The sequence below is a fragment of the Diadema setosum genome, chromosome 9 (genome assembly GCF_964275005.1).
Source record: "Diadema setosum chromosome 9, eeDiaSeto1, whole genome shotgun sequence".
Taxonomy (NCBI): domain Eukaryota; kingdom Metazoa; phylum Echinodermata; class Echinoidea; order Diadematoida; family Diadematidae; genus Diadema; species Diadema setosum.
This window is the reverse complement of record NC_092693.1, coordinates 8,862,810-8,886,026: the sequence shown is the minus strand read 5'-3', so window position 1 is coordinate 8,886,026 and position 23,217 is coordinate 8,862,810. Positions and strand designations below refer to the sequence as shown.

General features: G+C 37.6%; 1 protein-coding gene across 1 annotated transcript in view; it reads left to right on the top strand.

The window, feature by feature from the left end:
• The first annotated feature begins 5,604 nt into the window (after positions 1–5,604).
• The window catches only part of LOC140232856 (amine oxidase [flavin-containing]-like), a 35,147-nt gene continuing 17,534 nt past the window's right edge, over positions 5,605–23,217 (top strand). The window contains exons 1-6 of the mRNA XM_072312969.1: positions 5,605–5,704; positions 7,041–7,135; positions 16,139–16,276; positions 18,030–18,134; positions 19,878–20,073; positions 22,024–22,061. Coding sequence (XP_072169070.1) covers positions 5,653–5,704; positions 7,041–7,135; positions 16,139–16,276; positions 18,030–18,134; positions 19,878–20,073; positions 22,024–22,061 — 624 coding nt within the window. The 5' untranslated portion in view covers positions 5,605–5,652. The remainder of the gene's footprint in view (positions 5,705–7,040; positions 7,136–16,138; positions 16,277–18,029; positions 18,135–19,877; positions 20,074–22,023; positions 22,062–23,217) is intronic.

The following is a 23,217-nucleotide window of genomic DNA, read 5'->3' as shown; positions in this document are numbered from 1 at the left end:
CCAATTAATGTATAATACATATTTGTATATTCATCGAATACTATTATAGCATGTACAACATTATTCTACAAGCACAGTGGTAAAGACCGTATGCAAAGAACAACAACATTCCTCTTAAAGCTTTTGTTGTATTTGAAGATTTGAAAATAAGTTTTCACGTTTATTTTTCCTTCTTTTTGTGCGCGTATGTTCAGGGGGTGGGCTGATCATTCGAATATCCCCCTCCCCGTCATGGGGCTGAATACTGATGTACGATTTTAGCTTACGGCTGAATGTAGCCTGCATGTCTTTTTAGTTATTGTTGTTGTGGTGGTGGTGGTATTTACCACTGATCTCATGGGATTAAAAAAAAAAAGAATCCAAATTTAGAGGGTTACTATATCTCATAATTGTCAGCTATGGAGAGTGCAATGTCGGTCCCAAAGGGGAACTCTTCCTCTTTCCATTGATATCCATTTTGCTGACGAATGTCATGCGTGACTGAGCACATCAACTTTAAAGAGGAAATCCACCTCAAAATAAATAGACTTCAAAAGAAAGAGGAAAATATTCCCTACAGAAGCATCAACAAAAATAACAAAAACCGGATGAGAAATATGGAAGATATGACATTTTGAAATTTCACATTTTTTTCGGAAAACATTTCTTGAGCAGTCCTTATGAATATTCAATGGAGCTAGTTGGTGATGTCATACCCTCAAACTTTTCATGTATGCTTTAATTCGGAAAAATTGTTATTTTTAGCTAATACAAGTAAAAACATGTTCTCATACCAAGATATATCAGAATTAACATTTGTTTTTGTTTGTTTTTTTTATTTTGGGTGGTTTTAATGCAAGTTTATTTTTTCATTATTAATACAGCTGAAATATGAATTTTTTGTCATTTCTGTGTATGAATTGAATAAAAATTGTGAGAGCATGACATTGTCGACTTGCTCATTTGAATACTCATATAAAGACTGGTCAAGAAATGTTTTTTTTTTTCCCAACGACTGTCATATCTTTCTTATTTCTTATCCGATTTTTGTAATTTTCTTGTGTCGATGTGAGGGGAATATTTTTCTCTTTGTTTTGATGTTATTTATTTGGGGTGGATTTCCCAGTTCTTTAAAGACAACAATGACAAATTTCACTTTTTCCAAGGGATAGTTATCGTGTGTAGGTATGTGTTGAATATGAACAGAGAAAATGGACTGCGTGGGTTGGCCTTTGTGGGGGAGTGACCAGGTTATTGGACAGGCGGCCATTATTATAATAGGTTTTGGACCATAAAATGTTAGAAAAAAAACACACCCTAAACACAAACCCTAAACACAAACCTGCATTCGTACAGGTGGCCTATTTATTTGGCCACGTTCATTGACTGATCTCATCCATTTAGTGAGATTACTGTGCTACTCAAACTTGGAAATGTGCAGTTTGTCATTATGCGTGACATAATAATTTATTGTCAACATATCTAGGTATCAATGGAAAGAGGAAGAGCTCTTTTTCCCTCATAACAAATACTGCGCTCTCCGTAGCTGACAATTATGAAATAGTAGTCCTCCAAAGTTGGAATACCTTACTTCATTTTATTTTTTTATTATTATGATTTTTTTTTATATAAAGAGAGATTACTTACTAGTAGTGTTATTTCCACAATGTACGTATACTCTTTGGGTGCTAAATTGGCAATATAATTCGCGCTACTTCAGTTTTCAAAACGCGAAAGAGTCAAAAGCAACAAAAAAGGACAATACTGCCAGCTGCGTTCAGTCCAAGGCCGAGTTGTTTTGGTGTGTACGCGTAGTAGGCCTATACGTTTTCAACAATCTGCTAGCTAGGCAGTGATCTGGGACGGTCGAATAAAGGGACGAGTAGTGCACTGGTAAGTCTCATCATATTGTTCTGTTATTTTTCATGAAAACTAATGAATGAGATGTAGTGAGCCAGAAGTCAACCTATTCCCAGCTCTCACGTCTCTTATTATTCAATTTTGTACAATGGTTAACTAGCCAGTAGGCCTCGATCTGGAGCGGCTGTGCTGTGCGTTCCTCGCAAGGCCGCAAAAGCAGAAATGTGCCAGCGAAAGAGTATCGAGGCAAGCGCCCAGACTACCGGCTACGATGTCTGTTGTGTTTACGCAGATACGCCATGTCAATACATATGTATTAAAATGGTTGTCTTGCCTATTTCAATCCCGTAGGCCTAGTAGTAGGTTTGACTTCTTTAACGTTATCATTTTGTTAAAGCAGGGATATCATGCAACTATTTATTGTAGCAAAAAAAAGGTGCTGAAAACTGCTTATCCAATAAAGGCGAGCCAATGGAGTTGAATGGAGTCAAAAGGGGCCTGAGCTTTCGAGCTTTTGTTTGTCATTTTGCCTCTGACGAAGATTCTGCTAGGATCGAATGCTCAGGCCCCTTTTGACTCCATATAATTAAGTTATATTCTCTCCTTTCATCGTTTTCCTTTCTCTCGATGCTGGACTTCCATCTTCTTAACCAAAATGTTAACACAGGATAGCAAGTATTGGGATCAAATGATTTATAAATTTTTGTACCTTTTGGTCCGTTCATTAATGAGAATGAATGATTACACAATTTTTGGTTGTTGTTTTAATTATATAATGTATTAGGAACCAGATTCACATTCCATTGTAATTTTTTGAAAAATATTTTTAAAAGTTATTTAGTTTTAGCTTGTAAATATAGCAATGTGTATATGAATCAAGGTTTTTGTATAACGATTGAGAATGTTCAGTGTTTGATTTGACATTATTGTGAAGTAAACAGCAATTCAGCCCACTGGCTGCTATGTTTTGCAGGATAAATATTTGTTAAATCTATGAACCACTTCAATTCAGTTCAATTCAGTTGTGATATATGTGAAAGTGCAAGTGTGGGTGTTGTTATTTCCCAGTGCTCAACTTGAATGAAAACAAACTGTATGACTATTAGCAGCTTTAAATCAGGGATGCCAGTGAAAGGCATCACCTTTAAAGGCATAATTTACCATTTGCAGATGAAACAAAAACCCAGCATTAGTGCTTTAAAATAGTTCTAAAATGTGAGTTAGGGATAGAAACAACCACTGTCAAAATTTGAATTCGTGTAATCGATGTTAAGTGTTGTTAAATGCACAAAATGTGAACAATAGTTATAATAAAAATGTTTCCAGACTAAACCGTATACAGTTAGGGTTTATTGAGAAAAACCCTGATATCTCCTTATATTTTAGGTTTTATTGCAAATATTTCATATGTAGGATGTTTTATGACACAACAGACCTACACATATGCATCAAATGTGATATCTTGAACATTTTTGAAATCACTGCTCCCAAAGGTAAACTGGACCTTTAAGGGGGGATGGTGAAACAGATACACTGTATTTATTGATGATTAAACCTTATGTAGATCTCCCCCACACACCTTCAGGTGTTTTTTTTTTTTTTTTCTCTCTCTCTCTCTCTCCCTAGCCATGGAGGTTACTACATGTATCTCAGCAAAAAAAAAAAAAAAAATCAAACAAAATTGGAAGAAGCAAAATTGAACAAGCTGCTATATACTGTCTGTATCCCCACCTATACCTGCGATATACAGTAAGGGTACTGGTTTTCGACACTTTAGCACATTTCCTTGTTTACCATCAATACTGCACCTTTTTACCTCAGAATTTCAATATGAAGTTGAGCTACAAAGGCCAATAATAATATGCCTTAAACGAATTCCCATTTGAATGTACTCGCGTTCAATTTCTAAGCGATTTCCGTCACGTCGTCGCTGGCATCAGATTTCGAAACCCAGCATCATTTTTTGACACAATCACAGCGCGCATCACACAGAAATCACATGGCGCGTACAGTACGCGTACACTGCATTGTGGACGCAAACTAGCAATCATACTGGCGCAAGAACTTGTTGTTTCCTCTATAACGTGTCTTGATATGGGAATGTCGAAATCTGGTGCCACATTCTCAAAGCCAACTTTTTCTACAAGTTTGCTCATTTATCACGAATTCAGCCATGAAATTGCTAAAGACGATTATGAAATCAAACATCAAGATTTGGCAAACAAACTGATACTAAAGCAAGATAGCCGGCACGGGTGAATTTAATTTTACGGCGATGTATACAAAATGCGTCATATTGTTTTGAACCCCTAAAAATGGCTGACATTAACATTTCTGCTGACACTGTGTTGCTTTTCTCCTAAATATTCTACCGTCAGATTATGATGACAAGTGACAAACGGTGTTTATATAAGACTAGAAATGTGATTGATAACTTGGTTGATTGCTGAAGTCAGACGTGTGTATTGAGTATAAAATTTTATAAAAATTATCTGCTGGGTGTCGAAATCTGGGTCCTGTTGAAAACTGGTGCACTAACGGTACTAGATGTCTATTTACATCATATTGATAGAACTGTTTTCATCAATTTATCAATCTTTCTATCTCTCCGTCCTTCCTTCTGTTTGTCTACTGATACATTCGGCCTGATGGCAATAGCTGTAGACTGTATTGTTATCATTTTACCTTGTGATGTAGCAATTTGTCATTGAATCCATCTGCATTATACAGTACCATCTTCCTTTACATATATTGTACAGTGTATACTATATACAATGTCTGATACAATATCTGCTTTATGATTCATAGTGCAGTTCAAAATATTTAGCAAAGTCCACAGAATTACATATGTCAACCTTGAATTATATTAGTTGTCAGATGCGGTGATAAGTTTTTAGTGGCAGACTGTAAATCTCTCATGACACACTTGCAATAGGTGTGGCATGTTAAACGAGGTACAGATAAGTTCACACAGAGTTTCTAATCATGAAGATTAGCTCAAAGTTTTAAAGTTCGATGAATAGCCTGTAGTTTAGCACCATGTGGATGCACTGGAAGGTTAACAATCTTGAAGATTAGTCGAGGACTAGAACTAGTGGACATCTTGGGGCTTACCCGTTATACACGAGCAGCGTGGGTCCCCACTTATTGGTAAGACATGGTAATTAACCAACTCAAAAGTTAGCGTAATCTCATGTGACATCTCATTGGACCCTATTCCACTTAGCTTTCAGTCCACCTCCAGTTAGTCTGGCTTCCAGACCATCTGCTCATACTAATTTCCCTTCCCAGAATATTAATGCCCTCTAACGACAAAAGAAGTAGCAGGTTCAGCTGAATGTTATTTTTTTTTTTTTTATTTATTTATTTTTTTTTGCCTTTGGCAAAGGCTGCGACTTTGTAGCGGCGGAGGGTGCATTTTGTAAAAGGGAGTAGAGTTGGCAAAGGGTCTCTAAACCAGACTAATGTCAAGTGTGTGTTGCGCATTTCTATATATCGGGTTTATAAATCATGAGCACTGTAAGAGTATATTTCTTCCAGTTCTGTGGTCTAATCATTAAGTTGGACTCCTCTCAAAAGTTTATTCTTCAGAGATTAGATGCCGTGTGGATGCGCATCATAGTTAAAAACTGCAAGTTAATCATCAAAGTTTAAAACTTTGAGTTAATCTTTCAAGATAAGAATCATTACATGGACCTAACTTAGCAACTGTTGTTTGATGTCTCTGCCCTTAACCACTTTCATTTATCTGGTTCCATTTCAGCAGCTGTTCATTTGGCCCTCTTGTGCGCCTTGTCATAAGTCCTGTTCATCATGGCGGAGGAAACGATACGAGATGTGATTGTCATAGGTGCTGGTATAAGTGGTAAGTGGAATAGCATGAGAACATCACCTGAATTGCATTCACAATGACATGGTCATCTGGAGTGATAATAATATTAGGAGTTATGAATTTTGATGATACCACTGCTGCTTCTGCTACCAATGATGATAATACTAATTACAATGGTAATTCCAATAGTGAAAATAATAATGATTGTGATGATGATGATAATAATAATAATAATATTAACAATAAATACATCTATTAAAGTGGACCTTAGGGAACATGTCAAAAGAGCTTTAAAAGCAGGCCACAAAACTGCTGGGTTTACCATTGACCTTGATCCCCTCCCTGGTCCCATAGCAACCCCCCTTCCCACCCTGAAAAATATTCCGCGATCCCAGAAAAGAGAAATTTGCAGTACTGTAAAACTACCAGAAAACATGGACAAACAATTGTTTAACTTGTTGCTGGCAAAGTGTTCCTTTTGCTATTTGCTAAACACCCCAGATATTGCAAAACTGTATTGTGGCTGTTGACATGCATTGACTACACTTTTACATGTACAAGTCACTGTGTCTAGCTGTGCATGCTATTATTCTTGATGCTTGCAAGCTGCAATTCACTAAACCCTGCAGGCATAAACATAGACCTAAATCATGTGCAGGAAACAATACAAAATGGTGGGTGCTTGATGTTTGCAAAGGGAAGTTGGATTTGGGTTGGTAGGGGAAGAAGTATGATGGGGTTGTTGTGTATTAAAGGCACAGATAAACAACACGTCCCATTTGATAAATATCTACCAGATACTACAGCTAAGTGTTAATTATCATTAATTGTATCCTTAAATGAGCGGACTGCCTTCTCAGATTTCAGCTACATGTGAAAAAAAATCAACTTATGGAGAGGTTTATCCAAAACATTTGCGGAGTTAAACATTCAAGTTTAAATCATGGAAATACTGAGGCACTGCAGCTTTTAGGTTGGCATCCACCCAAGGCCACTCATAGCCACAATGTGTGTGACAGACATCAAAATTGTCCTCAAAACTAAACAGAAACAAACTAAACTCTGAATTCCTGTTAGAATTGTATGCTCTGTAACATTGAAACACAATATGGTTTCTGAGTATCTTGCAAAATGTTAAATGCTGAATCCTCACCTCACCTCGAGTAAGGTGAGTAAGTAAAGTCTTAAGTAAAGAATAACATTCATTTTCCAATGCTTCATTAGTTTGTTCTTATAACTGAAACTTCAGTCCTAGAGAAGATCAGTGCCTTACATGTAGGTCTATGTTGATAGAAGAAAGCTTCTTCTTACAGTGTGGATGTAATTAGGATGGTTGAAGAGCACAATATCAATGTCTCATCTGTTGCAGGACTGTCAGCCGCCAAGCTACTATCAGAAAGCGGGCAAGACGTTCTGGTACTGGAGGCAAATGCCAGGGTCGGAGGTCGTACGCTGAATCACTACGTGAGTGCAAAGAACTCCAGCTCAATTGTTCAAAGCCATTTAAAGGGACTGTTCGCTACTGGTTGTGGGGAGGATTCAGGTTTATAACATTCTTGGTGAGATAATGAGAAGCCTCTTATGAAATATGAAAGAGCATGTAATTCCAAGAAGGATTCAACGTTTATTTGATGAAAATTGGTCTTGAAATGGCTGAGATATCATAAAAAGCGATCCTGATAAAATTGACAGGCCACGACTTTTATTAGGATCTCTTTGTTTTACCTTGTTTTTAGATATCTTAGTCATTTCAAAACCAATTTTCATCGAATAAACTTTTGATTGCCCTTGGAATTGTATGCTCTTTAACATTTCATATAGTTGTTTCTGAATATCTCGCAAAACGTTACAAGCTGAATCTTCACCTCAACCAGTACTGTACAGTCCCTTTAAGTACTGTTAACTTAATAGTAAAAGTCACAATTGAACTACTGGTGTGTGTTTACCATCCAGTCATACCTTGGGATTCTTTTGAATGTTATGTCATGCGTGGAAATTCTATTAACACAGATTGTTATGGGAGGAGATTCTTCTGTTACACAAGACATGAGTCTTTGTGTAACCAAGTTATTATTTCTAAAGAATTGCCAATAAAATTTTTTGTTAGTCCAATGTTCCACAGGAGTATTCCTGAATCTATTGAAAAATTGAATCGGTCCAGAGATCACTGTTATCTCTGCTAATGGATGCCCTTGCCGTCTGAGCACACACAAGCGGCTGCATTGTTGCTTGAATTAATGAATAGAATGATAAGGTGCCAGTACCCCACAGTGCATGAAAAACAAAAAAACCAATACAACAACTGATGTCTGTTCAGGGAATAGTTTCTCATCTCTTGAACAATTGCTGTCAATGTTTGATATTGTGTCACAATGCCACTTGTTATCATAATTACACACCCCTACTTCTTTTTTCTTTTTTTTTTTTTTTGCTGAGCGTGCTACATTTGTGAACCCATTACAAATGAATCTGTATCATTTGGAGAGAAATATGTTATTTCTCGGATACCTCGCATGTATAGTTAGGTTCAGACGGGAGACCTTAACCTCGAGGTTAGGAAACTTCGAGGTTAGAGCTTGTAGTTAGGGACCGTGAAGACGCACTCGTAGTTAGCAAACCTCGAGGTTTGCTCGATGTTTCAAGCCACGAGAAATCTTATGGTTAGCACTCTAACCACGAGCCGCGGGTGGTCCCCACTCGTAGTTAAGCACCATGTGGACACAAAAAACAACGAACTCGAAGTTAAGAGTGACCTCGCCGTGAACTCCAGCCCCCACAATTTCCCTCTGCTTCCAGGTCAACCTCCCAAACGTACAGTACACCACAAATACACTACATGTGCGCCCGAGGTGAAAAACTACAACATCATCTTTTCTTCCCATGCGCTTGATTTCTGAAACTGAACACGTCGAACTCGCTACTGTATTCTATATTCTTCTCCGACGCTAAAAAAAAATGTTTTCGATGAATATCTTCATAAAGCATAAAGTCATCAGTGCAGTGCTATCTCTGCATACCATGACAGAGGAATCTGGTGCCGCCGGTGGGAAAAAGAGTTCCGGTAAGCGAGTCCGACAGGGTTGGACTAAGAAATAGATGCCTTGTTAGCAGTGTGGGCTGAAACTTCCGGTTTTGTGGGTTTAACATCGAGTGGGACCCACTCGTAGTTACGGGGGGCAGAAGCTTAACCTCTAGGTTTCGTAACCTCGAGGTTAAGATTCGTCGTGTGGACACACGTCATAGTTTGAGAGCAAGAGCTAAACCTCGAGGTTTCCTAACCTCGAGGTTAGGGCCTGCCGTCTGAACGTAACTTTTGACACACCCCATCCGCATGCACTATTTGCCTCATGTAGTAATGAAAAATGTATTATACATGTGAAAACAGTTTCGTTGAGGATGGATTTCACTTAAAAGTTAAAATAATGTTCATAGAAAGAAGTAATGTACCAGAGAGAGAGAGAGGGAGAGAGAGATAGACTGATTTAGAGTGGACTTCAGAACCTAAATGCATACTTTGCTATATAAACTGTACTTTCTGCTAGATGGATGAAAATAAAAGCTCAACTGAATTGACTTGAATTAGATTGAATTGAAATGTCTAATCTCATCACAGATTTTGCTAAAGTCCTCTACACCCTGAGATGATAGTTCTTGCAAAATGTTGATTCAGGAATATTAATATTTTATTCAATCTCTGTATCTCCTGTCTTTGCGACCAAGAATTCGCTGAGCGAGAAACATTGCTGCCATGACATACCACATACACCATTAAAACACCTTCCACCCTGGTTTATCTCACAAGCATAAATTTGGAAGTGGTTAGAGTTACATGAGAAGTTAAAACGGTCTCCAGAATACTGTGTAACAGAATGACTGTAGTTTTGCACCAAAAATTATGCATGTATGCACAAGTTATTGTTGTAAAGACAATGGTATGCGCAAGCAAAGGGGCACCTGATAAGACAAAGATAGAACAGAAGTTGCAACAGGAGTTACAACAGATCAGGTAGAGTTCAAACGGGCTCAGAATATCACCCCAGAAGTTTATGGAAGCACTGCTTCAGAAAAGTTGTTGAAACTGCATTAATTTCTTTGTGCTTACATTCACAGGGAGTTTGGTATTGTATTTGATATAATACAATACAGTCTATCGTGACAAAACCTTGGCTTAAATTGTAGTTTGTTTGTTTGCTTTCAAAAACAGGGAGTTGATATTTCTCATTAGAATGCCTAAATAGATCCTTGTCATTTGATTGGTTGTTTGACATTGATCATTTAGCTCATTTCACTATGACGTCATCATCTGTGCAATTGTGGCTCCATTTACCATGCAATCTTGGATCCATACGATTTGCTCCATTGCACGCACGCCAAGAGCCCAGCATACTACGCATGTAAAACGCTTGCGGTTGCAGTGTATAAGATTATGCGACAGCGCGCTAGTGTAAATCACTCAGTGAGCACTCTCTCTATCTCAGATTCTCTCTTATTTCTAAATCAATAAAACATCAAATGACAAGGATCTATTTTAGGCATTAAATATAAAACAAATATAGTAGATGTTTTTCATTTGTGCAATGGACAGAATATTTCATTCGGTGAAAGATGAAATCTTTGATCCATTCAACTCAGCTGCGCCTCATTGAATGGATCATTTCATCTTTCACCTCATAAAATATTCTGTCCATTGCACTCATAAACATTCATTATTTGTATACTATTTCACATACGTATACATGATAAGACTGCAATTAGTGGAAACAGGTCAGTTAGTGGCATACAGACCTGGGATTCAAGAGTGCACTGTTGGATGTTGTGATGATTGCTTCTATTTCCAAGATGGAGGTTGACATTAGTATAAAGCTTGTTAACTGTCAATCAAAGTAGATAACAGGCTCGTATTAGGTGCTTTCTCTTTTGTACAGGAATACGTGTAGTCTGTCACGATTTGCTGTACATTGCATATATGCAGGGGCGGATCCAGGAATTCTGTAAGGGGAGGCGCCTTAACAAAATCAAAGGGGGTGCGCGTCTTGTGTGCTCCCCTCTGGATCTGCCAATGATATTTACACGTATTGGTATATGTGCATGTTGGACTGGACCGATCATACTGATCTTGTGTACGTTGAGATCTTGGATCACTTTGCTGGTTTTGCATCATTCATGGCTAAAAATATTTCATGATGCAGAATTAAAACTTCTCTTTCATACTTTTGTCTGTTTTGGTTGATTATCAGTGGCCTGGATAGATCACAAAATTTGGACTTGATTCATAAATTGGCAATACCATTTGGAATTGAGATACCATGCTTGAACTGTCTCAGAGTGGTGATTTAGATATATTTTTTACATTTTTGCGCACAGTTCAGTCTAATTTTTCTCCAATATATAGAAATATGCAATAAAATTCAGAGTTGCCAATATTATGAGTACTGAGTTTAGGAAAATTGCCCCAGGACTTGACGGGTTTACCAATGAGAATAAAGACGTAGACGACAAACAGTTGGAAAGAATAAATTTAGTTTTAATATTGAAAGGTGAGAATTGAATGGCTTCATACATGTGCATAGAGAAATGCATCCAGGGAAGCTTAATGCTATGTCTGATGCTTCAATGCAGATCACATGACTATGTGATAAATGATCAGGAAGTTAAATATTAAAGCAAAAAGTGGACTGTGCCCATACAAATACTTAAATTACAGCAGAATTGTCATCTCTCTTTGCAGTTTATCACAGCTGGGTGATCATAATGTAATATCATAAAATGGTACCATGTGAGCATGTGCTTGATTTCAGTAATAAGTCTTCTAGGGGTAGATTACATACATACATAGATAAGATTACATCAGTGCCATTCATTACACTGAGCTTAAATCAGCAAATTCACAGTCCATATGTACCTTTGCTCATAAAAGTTACATGTAAATGGGAGGACAGGATCATTTAGTACATAGTGGCTTTAAAAATGAAACTTGTGCCACTACAGAGAAATACTCACCTTGGCCAGATGGCTTGGCACTACAATCAAGATTAAATTTCCTCTCACAGTCAGGCTGTGAAATACTTAGCATCAGAAGAACCAGGAACTTGACTGCTAAGGATTTCTTTTTCCCTTCTCAGAAAGCAATTGTTTTTGCATTAATCTCATGCTTTGTGGGGGGGGGGGGGGGGTGGTGTAGCATGTGACGTTTACCACAGGAAGTATAGAGCTTATCATTTTATTCTTGAAGCACGGTCAGTCGGAACTGGTCTGTTGTTTCAATAGTTGTACTGATCCCAAAACCAGGGACAGCTGGTCAGATCTAAAATATTCTTGTATAGGGATGAAACAGCTGTCTGTATCAAAATTGTGTGGTGAAGTCTTCATTTCCCTCCCGCCAGGGAGGTTACCACCTCCCTGCTCCCGCTCTCTATGATGAGTAGAATTATATGTGTGTGAGCAGTATAGCAACGAATGAATGCTTTACCACAATTCTATTGCCTTGAAATTTTCTCCTATGATATCTCTTCAAGTACCACGAAATTATCATTTTTTTAGGTCTATGATGTACATTCCTAATTACTCGATTTGAAGAAAATCTACACTGCAGTCATTATTCTTCATCCAAACAACAGATAGTGTTTATTATTGCAGTGTACCTGATGCTGCAAGGATGAACTGACATTTTGATTTTGGCAAGCAACTTTTTAGGGGCTCACAAAAGCCTAACACTAGACAACTGAAAAAACATAAGTTGACTGTTAGAAAGGATATTTTTTTTTCGCAAAATGGTAAAAAAACAAACAAACAGTCCCACAACCATGAGACAAATTAAATCTACCAGCTTATTAGACTCCAAGTGGGCTTATGGGCAATACTGGACTCTATATATTTATGAGCTGTACTGCAGATTGAAGGCAATCACACTGATGATGGTAGTTTAGGCCACTTATGTCACACAACCGTTGGAAATCAACAGTGTCCTGTCAGTCAGTGGTCAGCCAATGACCAGCCCATGATCCGTCGATGACTAGCCAGTGACCAGCAAAAACCCACCCATAGTGACAGCAGTCTCATCAAAATTTTTGTTGTGTTGTTTTCACCCTTTTGTTGTATACATGGAAGTAATTGATGATTGAATTTTAGAAAAAAAAATCAGGTGGACTTGCAAATTTTTTGTCAGTGCTCATGAGAAGCTACACAAAGATAATAATAATAATAATAATAATAATAATAATAATAATAATAATGGTAATAATAATAATAATAATAATAATAATGGTAATAATAATAATAATAATGGTAATAATAATAATGATAATAATAATAATGTAATAATAATAATGATAATAATAATAAAATGTATAGTGTGTATGTGTGTGTGCACGCGCACCTATATGCGTGTGCGTGCCAGCATAAATGTCAGTTCCAAGAAGAAGAGAAAGATTGTATTCTAAACAAACAGGACATATGATATCATGTGATCAGTTATTATTATCAGAGGCAGCATTTTGACAAACATCACCACCCTTAATATTTGAATGGAAATTGAACAAAAATATACAACTGAAATATGCTAAAACATTCCTCAGGATACATAACTGCATTTGACTGCCTTTCTACCATAACCCAAAGAGAAATGTTGACTGAATGAAAGCAGCAACATTAGTAGAAAACATCAGTGAAAGTTTGAGTAAAATTGGACAATTGATGCAAAAGGTATGAATTTTTAAAGTTTTGGTGTTGGAACTGCTGGATGAGCAGACTACTAGAGGTTATGATGTCATGTGTGGACAACAATATAAAGAAAATATAAAGGGAATTTGACAAAAATTCATTTTTCATTAAAATTACACATTCCATCAACTTGATACTGACATAGCAATTATTCCCCCTGCTTTCTGAAAGCGGTTAGTCTAGTGCTCTTTCATAAATGCGAGAAAGTGAATTTTTGTGGAAGTGAATTTTTGTTAGTAGGCCCTATTTGTACCCATTATGTAGCTGCTTTCACTCAATCCACATTTCTCTTTGGGTTTTGGGTTCATTAATTAAGTTTTCCAATCCTGAAGCACTCTTTTATTTGTAAAGGTATAAGGGGCTCCAAAACTTCTAGTGGGGGAAGTCATAATGAGGTAATGCACCAACCTTAAATCTGATATTCCCTCCCAAATCAATCGTAATGCTTGGGTTTGTTTTGATCAGAATAATAGGAATAGAACAAGTGACATTGATTTCTTTGACGCGTGTACATTGAGTGTAATCAGGAAGCATCAAGAATTATAAATCCCAATCAATTAAGTCCCAACCTTGGTGACGCTCCAGGCAAGTGTTCCTTCTTCTACCATGAACGGATAGATAGGTGACATTATTTGACCAAACGTATTTGCTTGTTACGAGTGGCCTGGATATATCAGGGACTGTCAAAACAATTCCAGGGCCGGTCCCTTTCAGCCGATGAGCAACCCTGAGACCTTCAGCTGTATGAGGTTCCATTGATTGATGCAATCCGATTATTTCATATAATTCCAGACATTTTATGAATCCAGTTCTCTTTCTGTGTGGTATCTTGTCCGTCGTGAGCCACAAGGTGTGAAATCAATTTGAGGAGTGTTGAATTTGTCTTTGACAAGATCCATCATGTTCATGTGAGTCAGTGCATAATATACAGCCTCACTGTCTCATCACACAGGACATTTCATCAATCAAGACAAAAGTCTGTCTATGAGCTGTGCAACACAACACTGTTGTAATCATTTGTATGCTTCTAAAATTAGGTTTTAGAATTTTATGGTGTATAGTCAGACATTGAAAAGAATCTCCCTCCCAAAGCTTTAATTAGGAGCTACATTGCATATAAAGGCTAAATGTCTTTAAAGACCTATGGCTTGTGTTCTTCAGCACTTGATCAAATCATGGTCAAAGAGACTCTGTTATTTGTTTATCAGTTTATTGTATAGCTATTCCATCTTTGCTGTTATACTAAATAGAAACAAAGGAGCTGCAGATCCAACTAAGGTAAGGTAGACTTCAGACTTAGGAAATCTGAAAAGTTTTGCCAACCTCAGGCAAGGAAAATCAAAAATATTTTACACTATCAGAAATAATGCATTATTTACCAGTGCACTAGCTATTGTTAGGTTTTTCTGCAGTGTGACACCAAAATGGTGCAAAAATGGCATGATCATAGAATCCAAATCCCACAAGAGCCCTCATTAGAGTGTAAATGATTACTTTCACCAAAGATAATCATTCACAGCTCATTGCTCTGTATAGCAGTCAGTAGCGGGGAGAAGCTATTAAGGGCGAATACTCCAACAAGCTGACCTCAATTTTTCTTATTCGCTTTAGTAGATCTGGGATCCAATCATTTCCCAAATCTTATGGGTATTGAGTTGCAAAAAAGAGAGTGGCTATTGTTTTTGTATCTTGTGGTGTGACATTGGCCTTGGCGCCCATTGATGCTTCTAGATCCATGTAGCAAAATATTGCCCTAAAAGCAATGAAATTAAAGATGTGTGCCATACACAGTACAGAGTGAGCAGTTTACCAGCAGAAATGAGTGAAGGACAGGCCAAGTGGTGCACCTCCTGCTCTTCAAATATATTTTTAACAGAGGTCAGACTGATCAGATTATTGTCGCACATATCCAGAACTGAGTAAAACTGACCTGGAATATAAATATACTGTACCTCTGGACATGGATTGGCCAGTCATTGTTCGGTAAACCATATTTGTGAATCATGTTTGCTTTCAGACTTACAAATATTACTTGACTGCCATGAAATGTGCTAGTAAACACATGTGTATTCAAACAAGCTGTTTCCCCTCCTGAAAGGGCTCAAAGTAATTGGAATATTTAAATGTTAAAAGTACATGATATTGATGTGATATTGACAAAGTATCGCTAGCTTGCATTGTCTGATTTGATTTTCAGCAAAGTTCATGGATGTGTTCTCCCTCTAGTTCTGCCTTCACTGACACAGCATTCCCCTATGCCTTCACTTTGTTTTAATATTAACACTAGCCAAACTCCTCTTGCCTATTAATACTCTCTATGAGAGGGTAATTACGCAGTCTCTGTTAATGGTGCACATATTGTTTCACATTTTGTTTAAACACTATGTAAAACAATTGGGACAAGTAGTTTTGCAACTGAAAGCAAGAGATAAAGGGTGAAGGTCGAGGTGTGAGTTTTCTTCAATTTGTAGAGGGGGACAAATTGTAGTTTTGCAGCTGTTTTGATAAAGCTCTATTGAAACTTAACATCATATGTATGCATGCATAACTAGTTACTTTTAAGCACTGTTTGAATGTATTTTTTGTGAGGATGTTTTCATCCCACCATTGTGCACAGTGTATAAAAATGTCAAACTGTGAGATCTAGTGGAAGGGGATATTGTTGTGAACTGGTGAGAGTGAATTTGGATATCCTGATTTCACCTTTGACCTCTCCCAACTGTTGTTCCCCTGCATCTATTCATGCAGGACAAAGCCATCGACTATGTGGACTGTGGAGGGGCGTACATGGGTCCCACTCAAGACCGCATCTACCGGCTGTCCAAGGAGATGGGGGTGGAGAACTATCTCTGCTATGATGATGGCATCCCCATCGATTTCCACAGAGTGAGTGAAATCAACATACATACACATTCTAAGGAAAAGGTTTAAATTGATGCTTGAATGCAGTATCATCCCGTAAAGCATCTCACAAACAAAGCCTTATTATGGTGTCAGAATGTTGAATGTTGGTGGAGGGGGTGTGTGAGGTGTAGGATTTTTTTATTTTTTTTTTTTGTGCCAACAAAAAGCAAAGGCAAAAAAGTGGGATATTTCTTAGTAGTGCCATGCTTTGATAGTTGATTCATCAGAAAGGTACCATAGTATTTGCATTATTATCAAATGTTGAAAGTATCAGACTCAGAGTTCAAAGAATTTGCAGGTGAAGAAAACTCACCAAAATACAATAAGTATATAACCACACACACTCACAAAGATAAATGCCAAAGAATTAACTAAGCTTTGGTGATCTTTTAGAGTGTATTCATATGACCAAAAAGTGACAGCAAATTATGTTCTCTGTAGCAAAGTTAGAAGATTCCAGGAAATAAATGTGAGGTGTAAATTGGTCAACTTTGCCAGAGCTTCATGTCACTGACTGGATTGCATTGGGTGTCGACGTAAATTGCCTGCTCTAGGAGTTCTGTGATGTATGTTATCCATTCTATCGCCTAGCACTTCAAGAGGCTGTGACAAGGAATGGTCTGGTCTGTGGCCTCCTGATATCCTTGCTGGGTAGGATTAGTGGAGATTAACAGCATATTGATGTGGAACATCTAGGAGCAAAGTCCCAGCTAGTTTAAACAGTGTGATGCTACCAGGAGCATACCAAGTGTATAAAGTTATCACACCAGTTCCATCATGTTGGCTTATGGATGTTTGATTAACCCTGCCATGCTATGTTTAACCCCCTCCACCCCCCCCCCCCCCCAGGCTGAACCACCTATTTACAACAGCACTGCATCAATTTGCTATCCATCTTGAAATGCCACTTGTATGCAATTGTGGTTTGACCATTATTATCGAATTACAGGATGCATTGCTTGCATTTTAGATGTGTGAGGGTAAAGGCTTGTAGAGTTTCATCTGTTATTTTTTTCACTACATTTTGCCTGTGAAAGAGAACATATATCTACTGAGGAAATAGAAGCAGGACTTTCAGGCAAAGCTAATGCAAAAATGTTGTTTAACTGGGCTTTTGCATCTATGTAGTGCAGGTGATAGAGCAAGTACATGTAAATGCAAAGAAAAACATGAAATATTGTATTTTTTCAATTTATAGGTAGGAAGTGATCCTTACAGGAAGAGTATTTATTTCAGGACAGTACAGTCGCATCTGTCTATTTTGTGTGTATCTGTTTCTAAATGATGGAATGCTTAATCACCATTGAAGATATTCGTTGTTTAAATATATGCAGTGAAGTGTGAATGGTTGAAAGAGCTTAATAAAAGGAACACTTGTAATAGTATGATAATTGAGCTTCTTCATGAACAAGTGATAAGATGCAATGACATTTTAATATATGTGGAATTCATGCTGTTCATCTGTTGCAGTGTAAGCATTTAATTAAAACTGTGCTAATTGTTACAAGTATGTCAGACAAACCTTAGAACTGCATTTTGTTGCTTTGAAAATGCTTGAAGTACCCAACCATCTGAGAGAGAAAAAATGGGGCATTTAATACCCATGAGCACATGAGCTATACTTCGAACTGGCTTATTCTACATTATTTATTGAGAAGTTTGCCTTCACAGGTTGAAGTGCAGTGTACACATGATCAGTGTAAGCCTCTGTGTGATTGTTTCCTTGTGGCAATAGGGCAAGTGGAGGACAATGTATGGTATGTTTCCGGACTCATGGAATCCGTTCCAAGTGATGGATCTCTACCACATGTATCATGCAATTGATGACATGGGAAAGAAGGTTAGGTTCTTTAATTTTTTTGAGTTTGTTTCAATATGTGTTAAGTCTGTTTGTATTATGTGTTTGTGTGTATGTGTGTATTTTATTGAATTATTTGTTTGCATTGTCTAGTATTTTTTGTTTTCTTTGTTGTATGCATGGGCAGAGGTCTCTCGTGAGTATGTTTCATTATCATACATAAATGCATCAAAATTAAAAAATAAAACAACCGCATGTTTTTGAAGGAAATTGATATTAGTTTTCATGAGATCTGATATAGCATTATGTCGCATAAAATGAGCAGTTGTCCCATTCTCGAACCAGGACATGATTCTGTCTTCAAACTATGTTTGTAATTGTGCACAGGGTAAAGTATGTGTTTGTATTATTAAAGTGTGTGTGTATGTGAGATATATGATATTTTATCTGCAGAGATAGGCAGCCCTGCTCTTGTGATATGTTGTGTTGCTTTGCATTTATTTATCAGAAGCTTATCTGTGACACCAAGATAAACTTCAGTTGTGCATTTCCTCTTTTTGCTTCCGATTTGCAGAGGTTACGAGTCGAGTTGTGGTGTATTGCAAAAGCAAATATGAAACTGACAGGCAGTGATTGATGTACATGTATGCATGTGTGTACGTGTTCATAAGATCACTGTTAGCAATGTGAAATTACCCTGGGATCATTTTTGCAGCTGATAGATGTCATATTGTATTCTTCTCATCATTGAATTGTCACCTCTGAATCTCTCTGCAGTTCATATTTTGGAGAGCGATTAGAGAAAACTGGTTAGCTTCACTAAATTTGCACAAAATCAGTCAGAAATTCATTTTCTACATTTGCCAATTTGAGAGAGTAGGATAAATTCTGATCTTTAGAAGTGTCTTGCCAATTTAAGAATCACCCAGCAATATAAGAACAAACTAGTTTCAAGAATTCTGCAATCAAAGTACACAAGTATATACATGCACATAGGGCTGAAATGGGGGAAAAAAGACTTTTTTTTTTTTGGTTATCCTACCTTGTGAAACATCTGCAATGAATATTCAAAATTATGATAAGAAGCTACAAATGCAAACCAGAGAAATTTGTATTCTGGAATTTGAAGGGTATAAAGCAAGTGATGAGCTGGTAACAGTAGTTTCCATGAAAAATGAGACAATTGTTACCTAGTTTTCCCTGGATCAACTTTGATCTTGCTAGAAAAAAAAAAGTAAAATAAAACTATGAAAAAATGGTGCAGATGGAGTGAAATGAGTAGCTTAGACACTCAAACCTGGCAGGATACAGTGTATGTGCTTTTTAAAATGGACATTATAGTAGAGTGTAAAGGCTTTTGTGTGTCTTCTTTGTACTGCATCATGTGTGATGTTTGATAAATTGCTGAGATGATTCCACACAACTTTTTGTACTTTTCATTATGATTCACCATTACTCTTGAGTATGGACAGTCATAACCAGTGATCTATTTTTCAAAGAGTTACTTTAAAAGTGGATATTTTCGCAAGACTAATTTTTCATGCTCGGCCGGGTAAGAGTTTCGCGTGTTTTTAATTCCGCGGAATCAAGACATCAACTACCGGTACTGGAACACATGGCAAGCAAAAATACAGGCAGTATTCGCATGCTTTTATTTTCGCGCTAGTTTCTGGTTGCGTGAAATGCGTGAAAATTTCCACATTTACAGTAGTTTAGTTAGAGAAAGAGAAAGCTCAGCAGGAGCAACAAAATAAAATCATCTCAGCGATTGGCCTCTATGTCCAGATCAACATGACGGCGCCGTGGGACTTTCCGGAGGCAGAGGAGTGGGACAGCATGACGGTCAAGGAGTGGGCGGAGAAGACCTTCTGGTTCCAACTAACCAAGGATGTGATCAAGTCGCAGTGCCAGCTGGGGTTCTGCTGTGAAGACACCGAGCTCTCTCTCCTCTACTTTCTCTGGTACATCAAGGGAGGATGTGGTAAATACACCATTTTCCAAAATGTTCAATTCATTATACCCCCGCCAAACGAAGTTTGAAGGGGGTATATAGGAATCAGCGGACGGTCGGGCGGTCGGGCGGTCGGTCGGGCGGTCGGTCGGTCGGGCGGTCGGTCCGTTGCACATCTTGCGTCGCGAACTACTTCCTCAGTTTTCAACCGATTCCCATAAAACTTGGCACAGATGTGTGCCTTGGGTTGTAGATGTGCAAGACGTATTTTTTGACAGTACCCAAAAGTACGTTGCCATGGTAAAGGCATATTATGGGCAAAAATGGGTACAAATCTTGCGTCGCGAACTCCTCCCACAGTTTTTGATCAATTTTTATGAAATTAGGTACAGATGTTCATCTGAATATGTTAATGTGCAAGACACATATTTCCGCAGTGGCAAAAAGTGCGTTGCCATGGTAACGGCATGTTATTGGTAAAATATAGGGCAAAATGCTTCATGGCAAAACTGCTTCATCAGTGTTCTTCCAATTCTCATGGAATTCATATTGAATGTTTGTCTTAGGATATAGGTCAGCATGACACATTTCTTGACAGTTACAAAAAGTATGTTGCCATGGTAACACGCTCACATATTATTAGCCAAAATGATGGAAAATTTTGTGTTGCAAACTACTTCCTCAGTTTTTGCCCAATTTCCATGAAACTTGATACAGATGTGTGCCTTTGGTTGTAGATGTGCAAGACGCATTTTTCGACAGTACCCGAAAGTATGTTGCCATGGTAACGGCATATTAATGGCAGAAGATCAAGGAAAGATCTTGCGGATTTAACTACTTCCTCAGTTTTTTGACCAAAGCGTATGAAATGTTGTTTTGACCAAAGCTTATGAAATGTTGTTTGGCGGGGGTATAACCAGTCGCTACAGCGACATTTCTAGTTACATCTTTGTTTGTTACTTCCGCCGAGGAAGGAGGAGATTATGTTTTCATTGGCTTTGGTTTGTCTGTTTGCAAAATAACTCAAAAAGCTGTTTATGGATTTGAATGAAACTTGCAGGAAAGGTTATGAATGACACAAGGAACAGATGATTACACTTTGGTAGTGATCCAGGAATTTTTATGGATTTGATGAAGGATTTTTGATATTTTGGCAAGTAGGGTCAATGAACTTGGGAGTTCAAACTGCACATATTTGAGATATGCATACATGCATTCTTAAGTGTGTGCTTTGCTCCGGGGAGGTGCCACGTAGCTGGAAGCTGATGACGTAAGCAGGTTTCTGTATTAGAAAATTGGGCAACTTTAGCATGCTTGCATAATGGGTGTAAATGAGCTGCTTGGAGGTCTGCGCTCCATGAGTGCTTTTCTATTTTGCTTGCTTGTTCATCTGTTACTGTAAGAACTGCTTTTTAAGTACAGATGAGGTGTTGTATTCATGATTTGACACGGAGGCTATAGTAATAGTGCACTAGTGCCTGTCCAGTTACTCCACTAGGACATCATCAGGTGGCGATGTTTTTTGTGTGTTGGTAAATTTGAGGCTCAACAGTGATTCCTCAAATTTGCAAATTATATCAAACCCTCATGAAAATAAGAGCTTTTACAGTATTTAGGCTACCAGCACCTGTTGAGTACCAGATGTTCTTTACAGTGAAATACCACTCTTTGTAGAAGGCGTACTCGTCATCGGATTATGTCCTACTATATAAGCCATTACTGTCATTGCCTTTGTTACAAATGTGTGTCTTCTTTGTACTGCACCATTTACGATGTTTGATAAATTGCTGAGATGATTCCACACAACTTTTTGTACTTTTCATTATGATTCACCATTACTCTTTGAGTATGGACAGTCATAACCAGTGATCTATTTTTCAAAGAGTTACTATTGTTATTAGTCATATATTGATTGTAATGATTTTATTTATGCATTTTATATTTCTTGGTCTCCTCTCTTTGTGCTGTCCGGATTGACAGGATTCCTCCGATTCACATCAACTGAAAATGGAGCTCAGGTGAGTGTGTCAAGTGTTCAGTGCTATGTGTATTGGCCAGTCTTCATTGTATGTGACCCTGCATCAACACCAACAAAGTTGCCAGACATGAATTTTTAGTTAAGGATAGATTCTGGAAAGGCAGACTCTGAGTTTCAAAATGATATATAACTCAATACAACTGGACCTCCCTAACCTGTAAAATAATGGAAAGAAAGTATGCACCCTAGAAAAGTCTTTTACTGAGAAAAGAGGCTATTAGGGTCTAATCAAGTGCTCAATCTCACACAGTTGCATGCTGTATAATGAATGGACAAAAAAAAACAAAAAAAAAAAAACAGAATGTAAAACTCAGTGATAACCACAATGAAAGATTGAAAGGAAACTGCTTAAACACACAATTTTCCATTAATATTGTAAACCCAGTTTATTTAAATACATAGAAGACATAAAAGAAGAATTGTTATTTCAGAAAAATATAAAAAACTAAAGATTGACTAGGTTCACCCATTTCACCTATTTCAGTCCTCACACAAAGTCAGTCCATGCGACTTTGTTGGTGTTGTGATGCATGGTCACATGCACCCTGCGATGTACATTAGTTTTATCTTGTTCATTCATTCTTTTTTTCAATTAAAAACCAGCATAGAGATTGGAAGGTACAAGCAAAGTCAGTAGTAATTGCAGAGTATGCAGACTGTTATAGAGCATGCCCTTTTGGATCCATAAAGGAATATGTGCAAGGAGAAATGTGGAGAAAAAGAAATACTCAGTTCAGTCTCTTTATATGAGTGCATAAGAGACAGATAAGCCGGCACTGAGAGGCTCTAGTTAAAATCATGAATTGTAAGGTGGCAGGAATATCACTATTTCCTATTAGCGGCACAGTCCCAAAGGAAATAGTGCTGTTTCTTTCATTGAGAAATCCATTGCCTGGTATTTTTCTAGAGGCTCAAAACACTACATGAAGGATATATATCACTCTTACAAATCCTAAAGAAATTGATAAGTATTTGAGCCTGTTTTGGTCTGATGCCATTGTCAATTTCTGTTGCAGATGTATAAAAATCCTTTAATAGCTAATTTTTTAGCTGAACCTTAAATTGGCAACACTTTGTATGTTCCCCTGATTTTAGTGTAGGTTTGATTAAATTCAACCAGTTCCACCCATCAAACA